This window comes from Centrocercus urophasianus, unplaced genomic scaffold (assembly GCF_019232065.1).
Source record: "Centrocercus urophasianus isolate 14NV4802_14NV808 unplaced genomic scaffold, USGS_Curo_1.0 seq_18, whole genome shotgun sequence".
Lineage (NCBI taxonomy): Eukaryota > Metazoa > Chordata > Aves > Galliformes > Phasianidae > Centrocercus > Centrocercus urophasianus.
This window is the reverse complement of record NW_024884733.1, coordinates 29,165,088-29,189,804: the sequence shown is the minus strand read 5'-3', so window position 1 is coordinate 29,189,804 and position 24,717 is coordinate 29,165,088. Positions and strand designations below refer to the sequence as shown.

The following is a 24,717-nucleotide window of genomic DNA, read 5'->3' as shown; positions in this document are numbered from 1 at the left end:
TGCCTTATGGCTTAGCGTAGGGACAATAAAAAGTACTTTTCTGCAATTTCTTGAATATACATCAGTAATGATCTGGATCCCCTCCCAATCTGTTTGAAGAAATGTGCTATGAAGGTAGATTTATCACTCTGCCACTGAGATTGAGAATCTGAATCAAATAGTGCCCTCAGTGTTGTGCGTGTACTCGCATAGGCCTGAGCTCAGTATGAGCTTCGTATGCTCAGGATAAAGACTACCCTTTTGAAAATACATACTTGAGGGAATGAGGCAGATAATAAAAACAGATTTGCAGCTAATTTTTAAATACCAAAGCCTCTGCTGATTTTCTCCTTGGCATTCACAACCAACAGCACAGTTCTAGAGCATAAAAAACCAGGATGTTTGTGATATAAACAGGCAACAGCTCTTTCTCATACTGTCCACACGTCTGAGCTCCACTTCAGTAGGAGGACTGAGAGAGCTGCAGCTCTACTGAAAATGAAGTTGTGGTGTCATAATTGCTGCTCTGAGGGTCAACTCAATTGTACAGTATGGTTCTGCTATTCTTTCATTTTCTGTTTTCATCTTTTTGTTTTGTGCCAACACTCAAACTGCAGCTTTATGAGCATTAGAACATGCTTGAAAATAAAAGTCCTGTATGACTGACTCTGTTTCGTTTAGTGTTTATGGTGAGTTGTCAGCAGTGCAGCACAACACACAAAGCGCGGTGCTGCTCTGTCAGGCTAGCTCTTGCCATAACCTTCTTCCCCCTGTTGAATTAGATACTTACTTTTCACTACCTAGCCCAGGAAAAAACAACTGTGTTTATCACATGGATCCTTTTGCTATCATTGTTCTCAGTTTGCAAAGAAAGTGTCAGAGGAGTAAGTTTATTAATCTTGATGGCTAAGCCTTGAGACAGGCAAGTAACGAAGCTGCATATTTTCTCTTCTGCTGTAATTTTCCCTCTCTTTCTACTGCAGAGTTAATAAAATGCTGAATGTTTATGTTCTATAGCAGTTTTGTTTTTTTTTTTTTTTAGCTCTGCTCTGGAATTTAGCTTACAGGCAGCTATGTCCACCTGGCAGCTGATCCCAGTGGTGTAATTTCACATAGAAAAGTCTGCTAAATTACTGTTTTAAAATCAAATCATTTTAGATATTGTTTGATTAAAAACAAGATGGATGCCTCGGGCACACAGGACAGGTACTGCCAAGCAAGAGAAGTTTTAGACAGTTTGGCAGTGGCCAAGCAGTCTAAATAGAAATTCTGCTGAGAAATACCTTTGGCTCTGATGTGATGAGGTTTATCTCCACTGGTTTCTGCTTAGATAGTGTTTTAAAAAAAAAAAAAGTGATCAAATGGAAAGATAATGTGCCAAGCAAAAATTAGCTAAACATAAAAAGTTTGGGGCTAGAAAAACACTGGTGTAGAAGAATTGTTTAACAGCAGACAACTAAAACCCAAAAGGCTTTTTGGATCTGTGTAGGAGCTTAGTCCATTTGGCAGCAGACTTTTAAGTGTATGAAAAACGAAGTCGTATCATAGTAGAAGGAAAACTCCCTATTGCCCAACTCACAACGGAAGAAAGTCTACTCAAGGCAATTATCAGAGAGCTGACTGCTTTCTCATGTCATACACTTACGGAGTTATCCGATACCTCCTGAATGTTCCCATTAGCTAGGGCGAATGAAATAGGTGAGATTTAATGAATGAGAATTGCCATGGAGTTTAACATCAGTGAAGCACTTCAGCTTTCTGTGAGCATCAGAATGCCAATTAATCTGAAATGCATTCAGTCTGGATGTTCAGAAATTAATTGATACCAAGCAGCAAATTAATTTACAAACTCCAAAACATGGGCAAACTAATATGTGTTAAAATGAACTGGAGTTTTCATTCTGGTAACCTAAAACCATTCAAGGTGAAAGGTAGCATTACAGATTCTTTCTTGGTAGACAATCTTGTAACTATTTGCAAGTCACCCAAGATATGTTGTGTATCCATCCCAAACATTCCAATGAATTTGCTCTCTGCCTTCTGAGATCTTGTCCAGGTAGTCTCTACTGCACATACAATGAGTGATAGTGTAAGCACGGTTATTCTCACCAAAATGTCCTTGAGGAAAATTACAGCTTCCTAATGGGCTAAATTTAATACTGCGAAGTGGAGAAAAAATGGGATAACTACAGAGAAGCAAATTTAAGATGGCGTGCATAGGTCAAAGCCTGAAGTTTATGCTATGGGAGCTCCTCACTTTCAGTACGTTCTGCAAGAGCGGGAAGGTAGGGACCAAAATCTTTGTAATGCTTGCAATATTTTGCACATAATGCAGTCTCAAGAGAAAGGGTGGAAGATGATCAGTGGCCTCTTTTTACACTTCTTTAGCAACCTGATTTTAGAAGGTTAGCTCAGGGTATAGGTACGGAAGTGTGTTCTACATATTTCACTTCCAGATGATACTTCAAAAATTGAAGTTTCTGTTACTTAAACTGCAGATCAGCAGTTAGTAGTCAGTAATTCAAAGAGCAGTCATTGGCTAGTCATAAAAGGAATTTAGTCAGATCTGCAGACTGTAGCTTAGAAATGATGATACTAGTGCATGGTGTGCACTTCATTCTCAGCAGAAAATAACAAGGCGGGTGGAAATGGCTTGAAAAAGAAGACTTGTTTTAAATTGGAGGAAGGAAGTTCAAGATAAACTTCTTTTCCCATTCAGACCTATGGTGTATATTAGCTATGTATATGTGTAAGTTGCCAGATACGGACCTGATAACTGAAAAATGGGATAATTACCAAGTGAGAGAACAGGAAATGTTTTGATTTAAATAGTGTGTTTTTGTTTACATTCCTATTGCGAGTGGAGTCCGTTGGATTCAGTCACAGCCGGTGTGTTTCTGTCATACTTGGGTAATCCCATGGATTCCAGTACCACTGCAGTTGTTTGTGAACACTCTCATCTCTCTGCTTAGTCAACTCCCTGTTTCTCTGTGGCTGTAAGCCAACAGAACTTTTGCAGTACCTCCTCTTTCACCTTTTGAAAACTACTGTTTTTTAAAGTCTGTTACTTTAGATTTTGGATCCAACTCAGATATGTTTGCCCTGAAGATAAAAAGTGAACTGACTTCCTTTGTTACTGATTTATCTGTATTGTAGTTCAGTTTGTTTTGTGTCGTTGCTTTTCATTAGGAAATATACAAACCAGTGTCCTTCAGTAGCAATCAACAAAAATTGAAACTGTTTGTGAGAGGTGAATTTCAACTGTTACCATTACTGCTGTTCACTTGACTATGATGTTAAAATATATGTATATTTGCAGCTTGGGTACATGGCGATCCCAGGAAAGTGATTTATCCAACTGACAGCTATGGGCAGTTCTGTGGTCAGAAGGACACCTTCAATGAGTGAGTACTAAACCTGAACACCTGTCTTTATGACTTGTGCACTATGAATAAAAAATGAGGTTTCACATCCTCTGTCTGCAAGTGGTTCTTGAGCAAGGTTGAAGAGACGTCAACACTTGATGTCCTCTTACTGCATGTATTCCAAATAAAGTTCAGAACTAGATTAGTTGCTCAGAGGAAATCTAAACACAGATTATTACTGTAGAGCAGTTGTTGTCATCATTCAGAGAACATTTTTAGTTAAGTATAAATGTAACTAAGATTGCATCACTGATAGCACTGGAAGTAGTATAGTAGTATCACTGATAGCTGGCACATCTTCTAACAGCAAAGTCTAGGGAAGCTCTTCTATCCATCTTGGGGCAAGAGTAGTCTCTAGAGCATTGCAGTTTCTTGGTTTCCCTCTGTACGAAACAAATGCCATAAAAGAAAACGTAGTAAAGCTCCTATTTTCTTCTGCTGCTTATCCAGTGTATGTAGAGGGGAGACGGTGTGGTCAGGCAGCTGTAGCCATACCTTTCTTGGGGATATCAGCCCCCAAGTGCTCTATTTACTGATCTTGTTTTCCTAGTATTTTATATTTGGACTTTTGAGAATTCAGATGTCACATCATTGTTTTCTCTGAAAATCTAAGAGTGTCTAATGAAAAAAGAATTAATAAATATTTTTACTGTTTCCCTTTCAAAAAGTAATCGTTTGGTGGCTTTTGTGCCCTTGCTGACTACATCAGGTTGGAAATTGTGCAGGAATCAAAACAAGAGCTAGTATTTGCTGTTTATAAAGCAAAATAAATTTGCTTTATTTTCGCATTTGATTTTCTGGGGCAAAAAACAGTGAACCCACTGCCCAAAGGACAGTTCAGAAGAGAGGAGAAGGGGACAGAGGAAGAGCTAATGCTTACTCTCAAACTCTTTACAGGAGAAGCAGGCTAGGCTCTCTGTAAGAAGACAAAATCTGTTCCACTCTCTGACTGTGCTTCCCTTGCAGGTATTGGCAAGGCCTTAGGAGTCCTCTTTCTCTGTGAAGAGTTGTAATGCTGTGTGTTCCATGGCACTGCACACACTCACCTGCTGTTCACCCATTCCTCCATTTGCCTCCTATTTGGCACTGGCCAATAGGTTTGGGGATCAGAGACACACAGCATCTGCTCATTGAGTGTGACACGTAGGCAGATCATTCTGTCTGATTCTTGTCACCCGCTCGCATTCTTGATTTCTCTTTGTCACACAAGTCTTCAGTTATTTCTTACAACGTAATTTCCAATTTGTGTGTAGAAGTGTCCCTGTCATTGCCAGGGAATAATGCAGCCACTGAGGATGCATTTTGGCATTCATTTGCCATTGAGGAGGTTTTTTACAAAAAAATTTAGTCAAAAGGTACATAATAAAATTCACTGTACAGGCAGAATTGTTCATGGCAACATTAGCATTAGGGCCTGCCAGAAGGCACCTCTAAACAATCCCTCTGGTCAGAAAAAGTGGAGGTATGGAATGTGCTTGTATGTCCTAAATGGGTACCGTGTACAGTGAGAAAGGCTAACTCACAGTGATGATTTTCCAAAGTCCCTGGAGACTTAATGTGATTATGTTGTCATGAGAATCACTTGTAGTTCACTTTGTGCCTCCCTGAAAGCCATCCATTAATCTCCATGTAATCTCTAAGCCTGTTTGCCTTCTACAGGACATACTTGTAATCATGGAATACGATACAGTTTCTCTATAAAGGACACGGATTTATTCTTGTGTTACCTACATGTGTGATCTTTATTTTCTGCTCTAATATCAGCAAGTGAGTGTGCTAAGACATGAGAAAAAAAAAATTGGGAATCTACCTGTTGAAGAAAGATCACATTTAAGTCCAAAATTTTATTCTTTTTATTTGAAGAAATAGCAGTTAATGAATTGTATTTGCCAGTATGAGTTTTTTGTAAAACAGCACGTAGTAGAACATACCCCAGTGAAAAGAAATGTGCATTCTAAAATATCAGGCAGTTGAGCTTGAAAATGAATATGTGAAAATGAGATGTAATTGTTATATATACAGGGGAATGTAATGGTCTTGAAGATCTAGCCAGACTAAGCAGCTGGTGGAATCCCAGTGCTAATCAGAGTACGTGTCCTACACTGGGATGCTCGAGAACTACAACAGTAGCAGCCTGGCTACTCCAAGAGTACTTTGGTTTTGGCTTAAGCATCCTCCTCCCCAGGCAGAACTCACTTGTGTTGCTGCGGTGTGTCAGTGGTGTGCCAGTTGCACCAGCTCAGGGCTGCTGTGCTGTGTTCTCTTGTGCAGCCCAGGCCATGGGATACGTGCTCTGTTGTGTCCTGGGGGCACCGAACAGTCCTGGCATGGCTGGCTGACTTTGAAGTCATACAGATAGGGCAGGACTTCTGGTATGCCATCCTCCCTGGAGATAGTTGATAATTATTTTGAGATAGAAGATTTTACCGGCACATTTTGATCATCGTGAACAGTAGGTGTTTAAATCCGGCCATCTTGGAGTCATCAGTTTTCAAAAAATCCAAACAGAGGAGGCCCCCGGTGCGGGACCTTGGGGCCCTGATTTCCAGGAGCTGTGGGATGTTGGGCACAAAGCCCTTAGGCTGCTCTTTATCGATACCATGGGAGAGCTGGGGGCATCTTGGTAAGATGGCATGATCATGCTGCTTCCTGGCTCGCTGCTTTCAGTTTCCATCCGTGAAAAGCTTATGATTTTGGTGCCACCTTCTGATCAGCAAAATAATCAGATTTTACAATGTACAGTTTGTTGACAGTAATTTTGTATGCAGTACTCAGCATGTTCAGTGCAAGCAAAGGGGCTGGGGTGTTTTGCAGGTGTTTTACTGGATAGCTTTGCATTTCTTAGGGCACAGTTGAGACACCATGTAACAGTGCCGAGGATTTAAACCCTTGCTGTGGAAGAACTGCTCAAAGTTAGTATTCTTTAGAACAAAAACTGGTTTAAAGGATATGTTGTTGTAGAACATTCAGTATCTGTGATTTTTTTTTCTTGTGTTTGTATTAAGACTTTAAAATAATAGAATTAAAATACCAATGCACGCTGTGAATTTTGATGTGGTAGGATATGCAAGCACCTATACTTATAACATTAATTATCTTATGTCCACTCCTGTAGGAACAAGAGCATTTTGTTTTACTTTAACATTCTGAAATGTGCCAGTCCGGTAGTGTTAATTAACCTGCAGTGCCCTACAACACAGGTGAGTGAAATACAGAGATATTTTCCCTGCCTTGTAGACATAGTGCTTAAGAACTAGACGTGCATTTGTTTGGATTTTAAAAGTACTGTTCATCTCCAGCTAAATACCATACAGTTGTTCTATAGATTACATACATAGCATAAAGTATCTGCATTCCGTTGTGATCAGAGAAAATAAATGGAAACATATCAGATTGTGTATTTTAGGTCAGAGTTGAAAAAAAGTCTGGTTTAATACAGCAGTTTGTTACTCATTGATTTATTGCAGGCAGGTGTCCAGTACTAATAAGTGTATACAAACAATCATTTTAATTGACAGCTAGGGTTTTCCAAACTGGGCATGTATGTGACAATGTGTATATCCCAGTGACTGCAGTTTCTGGGTGTGGTTGGATTTTATGGCACTTTCAAAATTGAAGAAAGCTTGTTTCAGGCTAATGCCAAAATCTGTGATCTCCCTTATCTGTGCTGCAACTGATTGTGAAGCTGTGCAGTAACTGCAGCTCCTGAACTCATGTGGATTAAAGTTACCCTTCTGATCTTCTGTAAGTGAGGCCATTTTATTGTCTGGTTTGCTGAGCAATTGTGCAAACAGTGATGTCAGTTCATCTTGGAAAGCAACAGATTATGGCTTGAGGTGGGTCAGGGGAGTTTGGGGCAGGACTGCTCTGATCCACCCTTGCTACCAGAGTATTTGTTCTGTGTAAATAAACAGATGATAGTTTGGTCTCAGTCGTCTTGAGAATGTTTGGTGAAATATAGTCTTACTTTGGATGAGAGCTGCTTTTTGGTGACCAGTTTACTGATTCCAGATGTCAACTGTCCGTTTATTTCACTGTCTTTGAAAAGTGGTTCCCATTCCAACTTGTGCTTTCTCCCAATTCCTATTCTTGCCAGATCTGTCTCACCTATTTGCTGTGACTGCACAGATTATTTGACACAGCTGATGTGATGAAAATCTCTGGGAAGGGAGAGCAGGAGTCTTAACTCTATTCAGTTGCTGATAGGATGGAAACTTCATCAGCAGCAGATTTGTTTCTGGAATTTCCACCTACTCACACTCAAGACGCAGAAAGTGTTGCCCTGCAGTCCTTGGACTTTTTTATTGCAACAGTTCAGCCTGCTCACAAATACTGAGATCATTGTGAGGGATTTGACTGGTACTGTGTTCAAGCTGGCAGTGGTCGTGGATCGAGAAAGATGAAACACTTTGTTGAACCAGAGTTTGGGGGAGGGTGGGTAGTTACTTTATTTCAGATATCTCCAAAACTGAGTATGTTCTTAAATCCTGTTTGCTGCTGCAGAGGTTTAATTCCCTGTTTTTGGTTTCTTTGTTTGTAAAAATGCTGAATAGACTTTAGTTTGACAGTGCCTCTTTTAAACTGCAAATAAGATCTTTAATTCCTGCTCCTTTCATGTCAAATTAGTTCAAGAGTGAAAAACAAGAACCACCATGTAAAGAGGCTCAGTTTTAAAGTAAGACTGTGGATTTACAAGCTTGCTATTGCAGTTCACTGGGATCCACAGATAACACCACTCTCAGACATGGTTTGGGTTTTGCGTGGTGCTGTTTGGAGCTAGGGATTGGACTTAGTGGTCCCTGGGGATCCCTTCCAACTGGAGATATTCTATGTATGTATTTTTCTTTTTTTTTTTTGCAGCTTTGTGTCTCAAAGTGCCCAGACAGGTTTGCAACCTACATTGATGTTCAAGCTTCCTACAGATACAGGCCAGATCAGTGGAATTACTTCAGGCAGTACTGCAAACCTGGTTTTAACAATCCTCGCAAGGTGTGTATGTATCCAAAGGTGATGGGATGCATTCATTCTGCAGGAAATGTGTCTGATTTTACTGAACTGTATTAGAGCTTTAGCTTATTCCAGTATCACCGTATTAGGAGCATTTCCATGTATAAGGTTGGGCACTGGTTTACTCATGGCTTAGATCTTCTGTGCACACCGAGTTCCCTCTTTCAGTGATTGCTGTTTGCTTACAAAGATATCTGCAGCTGCCCGTGTGCATGCAGGACTGTGGCAGGCAGTGTTCTCCTGTACTCAGATGCACCACAGCAGTAGAGCAGAGTATCTCAACCAAGTTCTTAATGCTGCTTAGTCTATTTTGTAGCTGGAAAAATTGATCTGTCTTTAACAAAATTTATTTTGCACTGAATGGTACTGTAGATGTTTCTCTCATCTTTAAAACGCTTTGCAAATCAACTCAGTTAATTGTGTTAAATTCTTACTCCTCCTGAAGAAAAAAAAGCAAGAGGAGTTAAGGAACGATTTGTCAGTCACCTCTGACCCAGATGCAGACCCAACGTGAGAAGGTTTTTTATTTTTTAATTTTTTTAATAGAAAAAGCAGTAAGAACAGTCTTTTCCAAAATCACATTGGCAGTACGGATTCTCACAACATTAATAATTCTTGTAGCTCCACCAGTCAAATTCAGGGAGGAGGCTACAAATCCCATTTTGGGACATTTTTTCGGACTGGGTGAGAAATTGGAGGCATTTTGTTATTCTGCTGTGTATTCAGCATTCCTATTTTTCCCCTTTTTAGTCTGTTGCTCAAGTCCTACGTGATGAAGATTGTCCTTCGATGATCATTCCAAGCAGGCCTTGTGAGTGGTTCTACTTCTTACACGTATCTTAGATGATTTTTAGTATTCACAGTAAAGCACAGCTCCGATCTGAAGAATGTTTTGTGGCAAGGTCTCTAGGAGCTGTTACCTGTTAGTGACTGTCAATCATTTGTAAAGACTAAAAGTATAAAGATGTTTTTTTCTAACTGCTGTCTGTGCTCCAGTCAAGCTGAGCATTTTCTTCCTCATGAATCACCACTAATACTGAAAAAACTTACAATTCAAGTTAAGCACATGGGCAAGCAGCCCCATTGGCTCCAAGAAAACGCCGTGAATGCACAAAGGATCATGTGGACAGCTGTTAAAGTTCAGAGGGTACTTGAGCCTGATTACAGTGCAGCTCAATTTTCACTTGTAATGCTGGCTCTGTAAGGAATAGAGATCAGTAATAAAGAGGCCTGAAGACATTTTTGTCTCTATGGCTAGCAGGTATTTCTGATAGACGTCAGAGTTGGTCTCAGCTGCAGGAGTGGAGTACCAAGAGTATCTGCCACTGCACGAAAATGAGAAACTGCTGTTTGCTTTTTCATGTAGACGTTGTGCGAACCAGGAGCAGGTGTAAAAAACAAAACAAAACAAAAACCCACAGATTCACTTAGAAAAAGGTTAAGAATTCTTACAAAAATTGATATAGTGACCCAAAAGTCAGAAAAGTGATTTGCAGGGCTAGTATTTTCTATCAAACTACATTATGCAGCAAAGATTCCAGAGGGAGGAAGAGGGGCGTATTGATTATACTCTCAGAATATTTGGTAGGACAGATATTCTAGACTGAATATTGAACCCTGGTCTCATTCTGTGTTGGAACCAGATAAGGATAGCACAGAATTGTTACGTAAAAAACAGCTGTGTAGGAGGAGTGATCTGCTCTCCTTTTCCAAATGAAAATCTGAACATTTTGCAGGAAAAAGCCGGGCAACAAAGCAGAGCATGTGCCTATCTCTCCTTTTTATTCTTATTTACTACTCACCCCTCCTTTCATCTAACAAATTGTTTCTGTATTTATTTTCCATTGCCTCTTCTCCCAGAATATCTAGTGACAGTAACTGCTGTTGCAGTTTCCATATGAGGCACTGATGCTTGCTGTTATGTTTTGGTTTGGGTCTCAATACCATTAGTGACCAGTTCTGTTGAATCTGTCCCCGCAGACTGGTTTGATTATTGCCACGTCAGTGACATATTTCAGACACTGCAGTTTTTGTAAGCTGCTGAGATACTGGCAGAGTAATTCTGCATTTTTTACAAAATTTGCAACTACTACAAATACTACTATTGTTTTTTGATAGAAAAACACCTAAAATCTCCCATTGAAAGCAATACTTCCGTTATGCCTGAACTTGTGCAAACATAGGACAAGATGTCCCAGAGTAGAAAAAATATCATATTGTATATACTGACTCTTCCAAAATCTTTCAAAGCCAACATATCAATAGATCATCAAGTGAAAAACAACGGACATAATAAAATTGAAACAATTTAAATATGATAGAATTTGTTGCATCTGCTTTTAGAGGATGAAAGTGAAGCTTGTCATGAAATGTGATGTGTATGCTTTGTTTTGGTATTTTGAATAGTTCTCAAGAGATGCTTCCCAGACTTCTCCACAAAGAATGGTGTCTTAACTGTGGCAAACCAGACTACATTCAAAGATGGAAGAGGGAAAACAAGAAATGTAACTGATCTCAGGGAAGCTGCAAAGTAGGTTCTCCCATTCTGTACTGCTCATTTGTTGCATTCTGAGATTGTGAAATAATTTAGGCTGAAGATGACCGGGCAAGATTTGCTAATAGATGGTCTCTTTGTGCCTGAGCAACTGCACAGTTCCAGCAAGGGAAACTAACACCGTGGAATGCAGAAATGAGCAAGGAAGTAAAAGTTCTAGTTTGATTGTCTCAAAGTAATTGTCAGCTTTTAAATAGTTGTTATGTTTTGGGTTGTTTGTTTGTTTGTTTTTCCCTAGCAAAGGAAATAAAGAAAAGCATTAAAGAAAGTTGAAGAAGGCTAAAAATGAAACCCTAATGTGCTGTGCTATTTCCTGTGCTTAGCCTTTCTGCTGACATGCGCTGTCCTAGCACTACAGGCATTTCATCTCATAAGAGTGCTCCTGTTTTTAATATGTGCCTAATGGTCAAAAAGTGATGTATGATAACACTGCAGGTAGACTCTCCTGGAGTCACAAGTGATGTCTTTTAGTACAAGCTTAACAATACATGATTTTCTTGTGACATAATAAGCAATTATGACTAGTAATAATTAGCACTTACTGAGCTTTTAAAACAAAGCTGTATCACAAGATGTGTAGACTTTTTTTCTGAATTTTTTGAAGGTTTTTTTTTCAACTTAGAATCTTCTTTGACATACCTAAGATTGATGTTGGCTTGCTTACAGAACTGAAGCTGAGTAATAGTCATATAGTCATATGATTAGCAATGATATTTCAGATCTGTTTACCGGAGACTATCCGTTGTTTGAATCAATTCTGCTTGTCTGCCTAAAGCAACCTTTTCTTGGGTTTGTCTTTCTCAGCGGTATCAACAATGTCCTGGATGCAAGATCAGTTGGAATGAAAATTTTTGAAGACTATGCCATTTCTTGGTATTGGATATTAATGTAAGATTTTAATGAGTGATTGTAAATTTTCCAAAGCCACTTTGGAGTGTGAAGAAATGAAAGAATAGATCATGGATGTGTTTGTTGCCAATTCTACATTTAAACTCAACTGTAACTTCTTTCATCGCATGATAGCAATGTGATGATTTGGGACATGAGGGAAGGACAGCGCAGCACACGTGCACAGAATGTCAGTTGATCTGGAATCAGCTTTTGTTATCCTACCAGGAAAAACAGGGGGGGACATCTTGTGTTGCAAGAACTGTCTGTGTGGTAATTCTGAAACTGAAACTCTTTAAGATTCAAAATAATTATACTTGCTAAGTGTCAATATGAGAGAGAGGGAGAGAGAGAGAAAGAACTATTTGTGAGTTCTTGCTCACAGTATATGGCCACATCTATTATAAATCTGCTAGTGCCAATGCAACAGGTGCAGCAAAACCAAGAACAAAAAGTATTGAACAGCATTAGCTTTATCTTGCAATTCATACTCACTAATCAATAAAAATAGCACCGAAACAAAAGTGGGTGTTTTGTCTGAAGCAAAAGTGTCAGTAAATGTGCATTCTTAACCTGTTTATGCTATTTTTGAAGGACTTGGGTCCATCAAAACAAGAGCTAAATCTTTTCCCTAAGTGAGAGCCTATAACATGCACATATTAAGCACATATTACTCAAGCCTAAATGAAAATCCTTTCGTAAAACAATAAATACATAAACTTTGACTAATGAACTGCATGTGAAGAACAATTGAGAAACATAAATTATCAACTTTTAAAGATTTTTTGCCACTGGTGGGAGGACAGCTTTTCATTGTCTTATTTTGTGCTTGCAATTATCAGTGGCAAGAAAATCACACGGATATTCAGCAAGCTCACTTCTATCTAAATCTGGTATTGAAATCAGATCTATGGTGCATGTTCTTTCATAGGATATGTCATAGGTAGGCTGGAGAGGGAAATGACTGGTTTTTGGACAGAAATTATACATTCTGAAAGCTAGTTTCCACATTTCAAATATGATGCTTATATAATGCAATTTTAAAATAGTTGGATTGAATTATAGAATGGTTTGGGTTGGAAGGGATCTTTAAGATCATTGCCTCCCATCCAGCCTGGGACTTTTGTTTGTCTGAAGTGACCTTTGGTTGGCATCACAGATGTGTGTGACAGAGAAGATTCTCACACTTGTCTCACTTTTTGTTTCTGTCTCTTATCTCTGCAGCGGGCTGTTCATTGCAATGATAGTGAGCCTGCTCTTCCTTGTGCTGTTGAGGTTCACAGCTGGGGTTCTCTTCTGGATTTTCATATTTGGTGTGATTGGAATTATAGGCTATGGTAAGTGTAATCTAGCTTGCGAGGCTGTTTTTCCTTACACTTGGGCAAGGAAAGTCAGTAATTATATAAATTTTACAACAGGGAGAAGTAATGTATGGTTTTGGACATGGTTCATAGCGAAGGGCTTAAATGGCAGCAAAACATAGTAAAAATTCAGCTCTGCTGTCACAACAGCAGATATATTTACATGAATTATCTACCCGTGGTGCACTTTCTATTCATTTGTACTGATATTTCTTTTTATATATGTTATTTCGTAGTTTACTGTCTCACAGTAATGCATTTACAACACTTGGCTTGTAGAAGATTATTTAAAAAAACCTTGTCTTTGCAGTCTTCAGAAATACACGTTTTATATTGATTGCTTTTCAAAAGGCATCTGGCACTGCTACTGGGAGTATGATCATCTCAAAGGCATACCTGGATCTGACCTCACTGTTTACGACATTGGATTCCAGACAGACTTCCGCGTGTACCTACAGCTGAGGCAAACGTGGCTAGCATTTAGTAAGTGCCCTTTAAAACTGGTATCACTTAATGGATATTCAGGAAAATGAATCAGTGTCTTGTTACAGTGTCTGCCTTCTAAACACGTCACTCAGAGAGGTAAGAAGAATTCTTTTTCTTTGTATTGTATAAAATATCTGTTTTTTGCAAGGAGGATAGTATATTTGGAAAAAAAGATGATGCAATTACACTGCTGATGGCAGTGAAAAACATACTTGTGTATTACACTTCTCGTATGTTCTGTCTTCATAGTGAGCAAGAAGAAGTTAGTCCTGATGAAGTTGCAAAAGGGCATTTTTCTCTCCCAATCCACTTATTCTCTCTGAGAGCCCCAGAGATAAGATTAATAATGGCACGTCTTTGTAGAACTCCTTATGATCAGGTCATTGAAGAACTTGGTAGAGCTCATTATGATCAGGTTTTTTTGGAGTCTGCTCTAAGGCTGTGGAATGACCCTTCACAAATTAGATTGGCTTTGTTTTCAGGAGTGCTTCACTGCCTTCTCTTACAGGAGCATGTGCACATATATTTAGAACAAAATTCTACTGGAATAAGAGAGCTTGCAGGATGCACATCTCCCCGGGGAAGAAGGGACAGAAGAGAGAACAAATGCGTGGAAGATATAAATTCCACTGCTGTTACTGCTCTACTAACAGGCGTGCAGATTCTTTAGCTGGAATGATGAATGGAATACAATCTGGATAAAACTCTTCTTCTCCCTATGAGTAGCTGAACTAATAGAATGGCAGTGTCGAGGTTAATCTCCTCTCTCTGTTTTGTGGATTGTCAAGATCGTGAGGCATCTTTTTATGCATTGTTGAGGCAAATACTTGTAGTATGCTATCTCTGGAGGATCTGATGTCATTATGTCTCCAACCTCTTGTAGTTCTCCTATCTCTTCTCCTGCCTGACTCTTAGCAGCCAGTATGGAATCTATCTGGAGGTCAATGTCACTTCCAGATTAGTGAACTGAGGTGGTCAGGAATTAAATTATTTCACCCAGCAAAGCAGTTTAAATATGCTTGAAGAAAATGTGGGCCCTCTCAGTCCTAGTCTAGAACTCATCATGTATTAACATTGCTTTCTTTTTTGTTTTACAATGGGACAAGTCTCATTAACTTAAAAGAACTGAAATGAAATGAGAAGTGAAACCTGATAATCTTTTATTTCATGGGAACCTGTATTGAAATAGATACTGAAATACACGTAACAAAAACTTTGCTCTGAGCACAAATAATCACCACAGTGATTATTTGCCAACTGCAGTTCTGACAGCCACAGGGCTGGTTTAGATGTGATCTAGCTGTTTAAAGCACCCAAACTTACGGATGTGTCTCAGAGTCAGAGAAGATGTGTTTCAGGACCCAGACTACCCAACCTGCAGTCCGGATTTATTTTTTTTTCTTTTTACTGTAAAAGTAGGTTTTGAACTGGCATAAATAGAAATCAGACTGAAGCAGACTCTTTGAACCAGGTCTGGTTAATGACTCAAACATTGCTAACAGAAGAAACATTCTGGGACATGCCACTCTGCTTTCAGAACTCAGAGGCAGTTTGTAAGATTCCAGCAGCATGACTGGAAGCTGCAAATAATTTGCCCAAGTGTTCTATCCTAGCCTCTTTTTTTTATTATTATTTTCTTCTTTTTTTTTCTAGTGTGAAATTAAAGAAGCTCCTACCAAGTTAATACACAAACAAAACGAATAATTTAAATGCATTTAAATGTTAGGACAGTATGCGTCACAAAAACACACTCTTCATGAAAAAATTAACTCGTCTTTTTATTTATTTTATTGCATCTAGGTGCTGCAAACTAGTAGCAGTAAAGCATTAACTTGGAAAATGCTTGTTTATGAAAAATATAATTTGCTAAGGATAAACCGTTTTTAAGGTTAAATGTTGCAGTCATATTGAAGTGGATGATTATCTTTGCCTTGGGATGCTATCTTCCATTTTTCCTCTAAAACTAGAAATGCTAATGGGTGCTACGTTCTGACTGATTCCCTACATGTAGAATTGCCCTGTGCTGCCACATAGAAAGCTGTGACGTGAAATTGGCGATTAGCAGCAGTGACACGAAAGGAGATCTGCTTTAGCAGAGAAGCTCATGGAATTCATGAACAGTAGTGTAAAATAGAAGACGAGATGAAAAAAGCAATTTACAAAGGCAGTGTGTTCGTTTGATTCTTGACAAATTTGATCTTTTTTTGTTGTTGTCACCTACAGTGATATTACTTTGTGTTGTTGAGATCATAATCATATTGATGCTGATCTTCCTAAGAAATAGGATCCGGATTGCTATTGCACTGTTAAAGGAAGGTAGTAGGTATGTTTGTCTGACTTTAAAATCTTTTAAAATTTATTAAAATGATCTCTAGGGTATAATCTTCTTAAGCTTCATCTTGTACTACAATGTTGGGAGTGAATGTGCAATACTGGATTTGTTGAGAATAATGGATAGTATATGGAATGTTCATTCTCTGTTGATGAGATTTTGCTTTCTGTTTTGCAATAGGACGTTTCTTATATCTCAGTTCCTTGCCTTAGGAGTTCATACATGGTGGTACTATGTGTTCTCAGTGTAAAAGGGTGCATTGGTTGAAATGCTGAGTGTGGTATAGTATTAATAGGAGCCTGGGAACCTATGTTTGCCAACCTTGCTCTGTCACTGATTGTCTCCAAAGTGCCATACTGGTGGTGGAGTGTTACAGTGGCTGTTATTCTGGAAAGACTGGATTCTTCTGGTTTCAGTGGAACTTCTGAGTGGACAAGAATGAATCTGAAGAGACTTCTGCGACCAGACATTGTAAAATGGCTCAGCCCAAGACACTTCTTTTCAACTCTGAGCAAAGGGGAAAGCAGAGCAGGATGTGTTAGCTGAAGGGCTGGGAGATTTCATTTTGTGTTTCCTGAAATCTGCATAGACTTTGTTTGCAGTGGTTCCTGTTTTATACAGTGCCTAGGCTTAGTTCTTTTAAAACTGGTTATATAACAAAGGGGAAAAGGGCTTGAAAAATCAGACCCTTGGATTTCATTACAGGTAGGCCTACACTCTGACTGACAACTACTGAAAACATCTTCCTTGGCAGCAGAGCTCTGTTACTAGAGCTCATAAACTTAGCTCTGAGTGTATCTGTGTGCGCTTTCTGCCCCCCCTATTGGCACTACAGTCCTCAGGAATCAGAATTTGGGGTTTTTGTGATTAAGAAATACTGAAGCTTTGCATTCAGTCACGTGCTCATTTCTTTCTTATGTCATTGTACAAGTAGGGCACAGCAGTTAAAATGGGCAGAACTAAATTATACTCTTCAATTTCTCAGGAATGCTTTTAACTGTCTATAACAATTTCTTCATAGCCACGACAGTTACAAGGATTTCAGGAAATGTTATAAACTTTCTGCTGAGAAGTAGCACCATTCTACACTTTTTCAGCAGCGTGGTCACTGGAGGGCAATGGTTTTGCTCTCATGCAGAACGCAAGGTGCACTCTGTAATTACTGTAACTGACCATGCAGTTTATTAGGAAGAAAAAGAATATATTTTTCAATGACTGGAAATCAAATTATGTTTTTCAATACCTTTTAACTATTCTCTTAAAAGTATAACAATTATAATACTAATAATTGACTTGAAATCCGAAGTAGGAGACAGCAGTTTTTTTGCATAAGTCTGTGGTTTTAATAGTAACTAACAGAGCTGCCATTGACTACTGAACAATACAGCACTGAACTTCTGCTAATACCTAGTGATTATTTCTCAGACAGCATAAAGCGATGTCCTCCTTTGTGACTCTTAATGTACTTCTGTATTTAAAGACTCAGACCTTGGCGTGTACCTCTTGAGTGCATGAGACAGCTCCATAGCATTCCCCCACAGCATTTTCTGGTTTGGCAGCAAAAGCTGAGTAAATTTGTCACCTTTTATGTTCCAAAAACTGCCTCCTCTAGAGCAAATGGGTCTGAAGTACCACCTGTCATACAAGCAAAATGACCGGCTGTAGGGACAAATAGGCTTGTGATAAGCTCATGGAGTCAGTGAAAGAAAATTTGAAGGAGTGGAAATAGGTGTGTGAGTGTAAAGTTAACCAGTCTGTAAGCTTAAGTGAACAAAAAATGTGTTCTGCAGTATTGCACCCAGTGTCTCATGCCCAGCTGAAGGCATTTGTCTGTGGAACACCACATTACCCAGAGGGACTGTATCCATTAAATCCCAGAAGAGCAATAGCATCTGCTGTGCTCATTCTAGCCTCAGGAAGTGTTGGTAGATTACTAGTCTCTAACAGGCCTGATGTAAAAAGGGGCTCAAGGGCTCAACAGTGCAAGGCTTACTGTTCTTCAGCAAACTTCAGCTCTCCTATGGCACATGCACAGGAAGGTGTCAGAATGTCCTGGAATTCTGAAGACAAGCTGAATGCCTACCCAAACAAGCTAATACTTAAGCCAGGAAAGGGGCTGTGAACAAAGTCCTCAAATACAAAGTAGTAAGGAGTGATTTCAGGCTATGCTGGGTCTGAAGAGAAGGTATAGGATCTGAGCAGCATGGGATGTGGCAGTAGAGGGTAATGTCTTCAGATGTCTGCAGCCCAGAAAGGGCAGGATCTGTGAAGCAGAAGTGGAGAAAGAGCAAGTAGAAGACAGGCTTGAACGTGGCAAATAGATGACTTCAACTATACTGGTGCCAATGAAGTGGAGTGGTAGAAATACTGAAGTAAAGATGTGAACACAGTGCCTGCAGAGTTCTGAGGTCCTAGCTCCAGATTATGCTACCACCATCAACAAGTAGCTCAAACTAAAAAGGGTTATATTAGGAGCTGATAAAAAGCGTGTTTCTTAAATTGTTGTAACTTACTGATGTACTTTATTTCTTTTACAGGGCTATTGGCTATATAATGTCTACATTGTTCTACCCAATTGTCACCTTCATACTCATTGCAATTTGCATTTCCTACTGGGCTGTGACAGCTGTGTATCCTTCTGCCTGTATACCTCTGTGGATAGTGTTTTTCTGCTCTAAAAGAGAAGATCATGCTCTGTGATATCACCTAACCAAGCCAGTATCAAGAAGCCTATTTAGTCACCTGTCAGTTGCTGCATTGATGCAAGATTGTTTCTCACTGCATAGTTGGGTGCAATGTATAGTTTGGACAGTGGACTTAATTTCTGCCAAGGCAGTAAGAATCATGTAAGGCCTTGTGTACTACTTAAGGTTGACTTTAACAGTTGAAAAAAAGTCCTCAGCAAAGAAGGAATATGGCATTTAATGTGCTGCTTGCTCTACAGGCCCGTGGTCTCTTAGCTGGGGAATTTCCAAGTGGTCTTTATTCAGACAAGCATAGGAGAGGAATGAGAACTTACAGTGCATGGAGTTCTCTCAGCCACCACTGTTTGTTTCTGGAAAAGCAGGGATTTGACAAGGTATTGGAAACAGGAGCATTGCTTTTTGAAAACAAAGTTTTCTTCTTTCGCATACCACAATGTTCAGATGTGGTTGTTCAGGACAATGTGAATTTATCCTTGTGCTCTGTGTCTGCTTTCATCAAAGCAGAGTAGTCAAAGAACCACTGCATAAACGGCCTTGCCATAGTAGGCGTGCAGGAGAGACTGAGGCTACCTTCAAAGTCATTGCAGAATCACACTCATAGAATTGCAGGGGATGGAAGGAACCTCAAGAGATCACTGAGTCCAACCCCCTGCTAAGCAGGTACTTTACAGTAGGTTGCACAGGTGGGCGTCCAGATGGGTACTGAATGTCTCCTGAGAAGGGGACTCTGCTGCCTCTCTGGGCAGCCTCTTCCAATGCTCCCTCATCCTTACTGAAAAGAATTTCTTCTGCATGTTAGTATGGAACTCCCTATGTTGAAGTTTTAGGCCATTACTCCTTGTCCTATCCCTATGCACCACCAAGAAGAGCCTGGCCTCGTCCATTTGCTTCCCACCTCTCTTTAGGTAATTACAAACATGTCAGATCCCCCTCTTAGTCTTCTTTTCCCCAGGCTGAACAGACCCAGGTCACCCAGCCTTTCCTTGTGGGGGAGATGCTCCAGACCCTGTCTCATCTTTGTGGCCCTCTGCTGAATCCCTTCTAGGAGATCCTTGTCTTTTTTTAACTGGGGAGCCCAGAACTGTACTTAATGTTCCAAATGTGTCCTCACCAGGGCAGAGTAGAGGGGATCACCCCCCTTGACTTGCTGGCCATGCTCTTTTTAATGCACTCCAGGATACCGTTGGCCTTCTTGGCCAAAGGGGCACACTGCTGGCTAATGGCCGACCTGTTGCCCCCCAGGAGGCCTAGCTCCTCTCCAGCATGTCAGCCCCTACACTTCCTCTTGCCCATTCTGGTCAGGCTTTATAGTTCAGAGATAGAGGTTTGACTTAGTTCTCTGAGTAATGAGAATATTCTGTCATGTCTTTCAGACCCTTGTGTACATATCTGCATAGCAAAAATAATGTTCCTATTATCTACACAGGCTCTTTAATACCAGTTGTTCCCCACTGCAGAGTCTTAAGTTGCTCAAAGCCTAGTTCTGTGATTCCTCCTTAAAACATTTCATTAAGTTTTCTAGCTACATCAGGAGAACCTGTGTATAAAGTAATGGCTAATCAAACACTGTGCAAGTATGCAAACCTGACTTGTGACCCAGAGGTAAGTGTAACTAGTGTTTACCTTTAGTAAAAATTACACTAATTGCATTTCTTAATTGCTATTAAATGCAATGCTAGGAAACATGCATATTTTAAAATAATTATTCTTTATGTTAAATCTGCAACTAGTATACTTCAGATAACACTCCTTTGTTCAGAGCAGTTTACAAACATAAACTAATTTTTCTTCTAAACTGTGCTATAAGGCAGGTGGATATTAGTGGCTCTATTTTACAGGGTGAGAAAGAGAGAAAAATACAGATTTGGAAAGTTGTTTTTGAACTTGTAAAGTTTCTATTTCATTGTCTTCGCTTCAGTTCAGTTCAAATGAGTGATTTACCCAAGGTGCTGATTTGGTCTACTGTTTTCAAATAAATAGTATATACCTGAGTGTGTTTTCCTTAATGAAACCATAGCAATGTATGTATCTTAAAAGGATACTCCTGAAATTCAAATTCCGTTAATTTTTGTTTCAGGCAAGTGATCAACAGCCCTTTTTGCTAACTACATTGAAGTCAAGCTTTTGCATAAGACATTAGCATAAATCCTGAAGTATGTAAAAAGCTCATGTACTATTGGAATGCAGTGCTGGATAAGTTAAGGAAACATCAAGCAGAATTATACGATGCTGTATTGCCACTGACCTAGAGATACTCTATACAGAATTCACTTTGTTGTTTCTTTTTCTTTCTATGCAGACATTTAATACAACCAATGTAACAAAATTATGCCCAGGTGCTCAATGTACATTTGCTTTTTATGGAGGAGAAAGCCTGTACCATAAGTACATCTTCATCTTTCAGTTAGCCAATGCCTTTGTCTTTCTGTGGCTGGTAAACTTTGCAATTGCACTGGGTCAGTGTACCCTTGCTGGTGCCTTTGCCTCTTACTACTGGGCTTCTCGAAAACCAGCTGACATTCCACTGTGGCCGCTCTTCTCTTCATTTGGACGGGCAATACGGTAAGACTGTGAAGCTTTGTGTGAGCCTTGTAACTTATTCAACAAGTGCTCTTTTTAAAGTTAAGGAAGCCAGATGGAGAATATAAACTGAAAATGATTAGCCAGGAAGTGTATTCTTTAGGGGGATCATGAATCCAGTAGCCCAGCAGGGCAAGGCAGCTGTATCTTGATGCTGCGAGGTCCAGCCTTGCAAAAGCTGAGCAGCTATTCCCAGTAGGCACACACACCCAAATGCATGTATGCAGCACACACATACACAGCTGCCATGCAGGTTGACCTGCACACGCACAGAGTACTTGCACGAACACCAACAGCCCTAGTGGCATCAGCCTGTTCTGCTCTACAGAGTCCCTTACTGATCAGTTTGAAGGTCTGCTGGTGTATGTAGCTCCCATCATCCCCTACATTTTTATCCAATTTTATGAATATATAATTGTACATGCACACAGATGTTTAAGGCGCATGTCCCGCCAGTAGCCTTAGACACTTGTTAGTGCAGTAGCTGGTGCTTGGATCCCCAAACGCCCCAGTTACTCGCAGCTGGATGTACGAATCCCTGAGGCTCACAGCCCTGCTCCAGTTGTTCCTACAGTCCTTTCCTCACTGACAGGCAGACAGACAAACGCACACGCTCGTATGCACACATACCTCTCAGTAACCCTTGGACATCTGTCTCTGGCAGTTTTCAGAACCCCTGGTTCCTCCAGCAGCCTCTTTCTCCAGGTGCCTTGCTCCTGGAGGCAAATACACAGAAAGGTCTCAGCTGATCCGCAGATCCTACAATCTCTCCAGCGGTTGACCAGGACCCTCAGGTCCCTCTAGTAGCCAGCTCATCCTGTAGTTTCAGCTTTAGGGAAATGTGCACATACTTGGCTCCCAAGCTACCTAAGCTACTCACCAGCTAATTAACCTTAATATCTGCTGACAGTCACACTCACATACTCTCATTTGCTCCAATTACTGGCACCACAGTTGCACAGGCACTCTAACCTGTGGTCTTAGTTGAGCTTCTGGCATGCAGGTCCCTCACTAAGAAAAATAGCTGGAGGTGGAATTTAATGAGATAGGTCAGACTGTACTGATCAAATGCAGTGCATGGCCGGAGAACTTTGCTGACCTGTAGCTATTTATATGCAGCTGGCCCTTTTTGTACCTACCCTTATCCCTCATTTTTAACCATGCTTGTTCCTCAAGCTTGATTCCTCCCTTCGCTTGCCTTTAATTCCTCCCCTAAGCATCTCATAATTCTCTTCCCTTGCAACCCAGAATGTGTCCAGTACCTCAAGTCATTAACACTCTCCAAGTCTGAAAGGTGCTCAAGAAGTCAGTTCTTGTTGACTTACCTTAATGGGCTTTACATCTGAGCCAAGGGACTGATGGCTCTCTTGGCGTTGGCTGTCCTTTCCTCTGAGTGCCTCATTCGGGATCCCCCTGAAGTTGTGCCTCTGTGCTTGCAGACGTGAGCTTTTGGTAGGACAATCCTTCTGCTGTTACGAGTGTGGGTGAACCAAGACAGAGCATTGTTCAGGATGTGCACCCCACTATTTTTGCTCTGTGTTGTGTCCCATGCCCTAACTACTGTCATTATAGGCTTAGCTCTTCTCATTAAAAGCATGATGCTTCCTGTCAACTCAGAGGATGCACTGAGTCAATAAGTGCATAGCTGACTAATAGAAAGTAAGGAATAGGCACATTTTAAAAACCTGGGTATAGGATTAGTGAGCTCATAATAATCTTTTGATACTCAAAGCCTCTCTTGACTTGATGAGGTAACTGGCTGACAGTTCGGCTTACAGCTAGGTTGCTGTAATTACATCTCCCATGCGTACTCTGCCCAGACTAGGGCTGACTTTATTCTGAAAGTTACGTCTTTTCCAGCACTGCTCAAAGGGTTGTGCTGACAGGGAATGCGTGTTCGGTGCCACTGTGATTAAGATAAAGTTTTGACAGAACTAACTAATGTGAATGCAACCATCAAATAGCATTTATTTTGTTTTAGATACCATACTGGTTCACTGGCATTTGGAGCCTTAATTCTTGCAATTGTCCAGCTGATCAGAGTAATACTGGAGTACTTGGATCACAAACTGAAAGGTGGGATTTATGAATCGGCACTGGGTTATTAAAAGCTCCTTTGGTAAATTATTTCCTTCCTTTCTCCAGATGATTTTTCAGAAATGAAAAGAGATGACTTCCACATTAGCACTAGCCATTGCAGTTCTATTTGACAGCCATGGAATTTGTGATGATTTGCTGAAATTGAGTGAGTTGGATCTTCAATGCAGAGTTCACGTGGGGCATGAATCTCATCTAACTGAAAGCTATTGAGCTAAATTTGGTTAGGAAGCAGAGTCTGTACCCAGGAGAAAAGAAGAACATTTCTGCTTTCGCCACAGTTTTAAGATTTTCTTCTCAACATGTTTCTGTTTTCTGGAGACTGTTCCTAAGTTCTGTCTATGATGTGCTTTCTCCTTTTTTCAGGTACACAGAACTCCTTCACTAGATTTCTACTCTGCTGCCTCAAATGCTGTTTCTGGTGTTTGGAAAGATTCTTAAAATTTATAAACAGAAATGCCTACATCATGGTATGTGCTGCCTTTGCATGTGGTCTGCCCTGTCTGGGACACTAAAATACCCTAGCAGCTACTAGTTGGTAAACAGCCAGCAGTACTAGAATCTGCTGAATAAATAAAGTGATTTGTGGGAGTTTTCAGGAAGTGCATGTGGTGCTACAATGGAAAAGTAAGGGTTTTTTTTTCTTCTAAGTTCTTTCCTTTTCTTGCCTGTCCTTGTCCTTTCTCCCTACCCTACAAAGGAAGTGGAAGGGAATGGCAGCACTGGTTAATTTCCCCCTCTGATTCAGCAGCAGGAGTCCTACTTCAACAGGAACGCAGACTTGTTTTTTACTGCGTGTTGATGTGACACTTCTGCTTGGAGGCAGTGTTTGAATAAGGAAGTCAGAAGGTGTGTGGTGTCTGTATTTGTCTAGGAAGACAAAAGCACAAATTCTATTAGCAGCAGCAGTGATATTACTCTAAAATAAATCCTGTTATTTTGGCTTCTGAAAGAGAAATCCCAGATTGTCATTAAATAAATAGATTACGTATTTCACCTGAGGATGTTCTGACTTGAAATAATTTAAGTGATTGAATGCTAGTCGCAGGCATTATCTCAAAGTAAGTGGGACTAACAGGTCCATTTTGACCCATGTTGTTGTTTTTGAACATCCTGTTTACAGCTGGCAAACTGACTGCGCTCCAGAAGAGCTTTCTAAACACTACCCGCTTTGTAGACGTTATTCCAGAAAGATGAAATGGTTTTGTTCCTCTGTCACTTCAGTGGCCATACTTCATGCTGACGTAAATCCACTGACTTTGATACTGATATTGCCGATTTCTTCTTGAGACAGTCAGGTCCA

The 24,717-nt window shown here is 40.1% G+C and overlaps 1 protein-coding gene across 1 annotated transcript in view; it reads left to right on the top strand.

Moving 5' to 3' along the window:
• The window catches only part of SLC44A5 (solute carrier family 44 member 5), a 57,019-nt gene that overhangs the window by 24,369 nt on the left and 7,933 nt on the right, over positions 1–24,717 (top strand). Inside the window, exons 4-17 of the mRNA XM_042819567.1 lie at positions 3,299–3,383; positions 6,520–6,604; positions 8,265–8,393; positions 9,162–9,222; positions 10,818–10,941; positions 11,770–11,853; positions 13,078–13,190; positions 13,566–13,697; positions 15,924–16,023; positions 18,570–18,662; positions 20,252–20,339; positions 21,037–21,299; positions 23,299–23,393; positions 23,781–23,884. Of these exons, the coding sequence (XP_042675501.1) occupies positions 3,299–3,383; positions 6,520–6,604; positions 8,265–8,393; positions 9,162–9,222; positions 10,818–10,941; positions 11,770–11,853; positions 13,078–13,190; positions 13,566–13,697; positions 15,924–16,023; positions 18,570–18,662; positions 20,252–20,339; positions 21,037–21,299; positions 23,299–23,393; positions 23,781–23,884 (1,556 nt within the window). The remainder of the gene's footprint in view (positions 1–3,298; positions 3,384–6,519; positions 6,605–8,264; positions 8,394–9,161; positions 9,223–10,817; positions 10,942–11,769; positions 11,854–13,077; positions 13,191–13,565; positions 13,698–15,923; positions 16,024–18,569; positions 18,663–20,251; positions 20,340–21,036; positions 21,300–23,298; positions 23,394–23,780; positions 23,885–24,717) is intronic.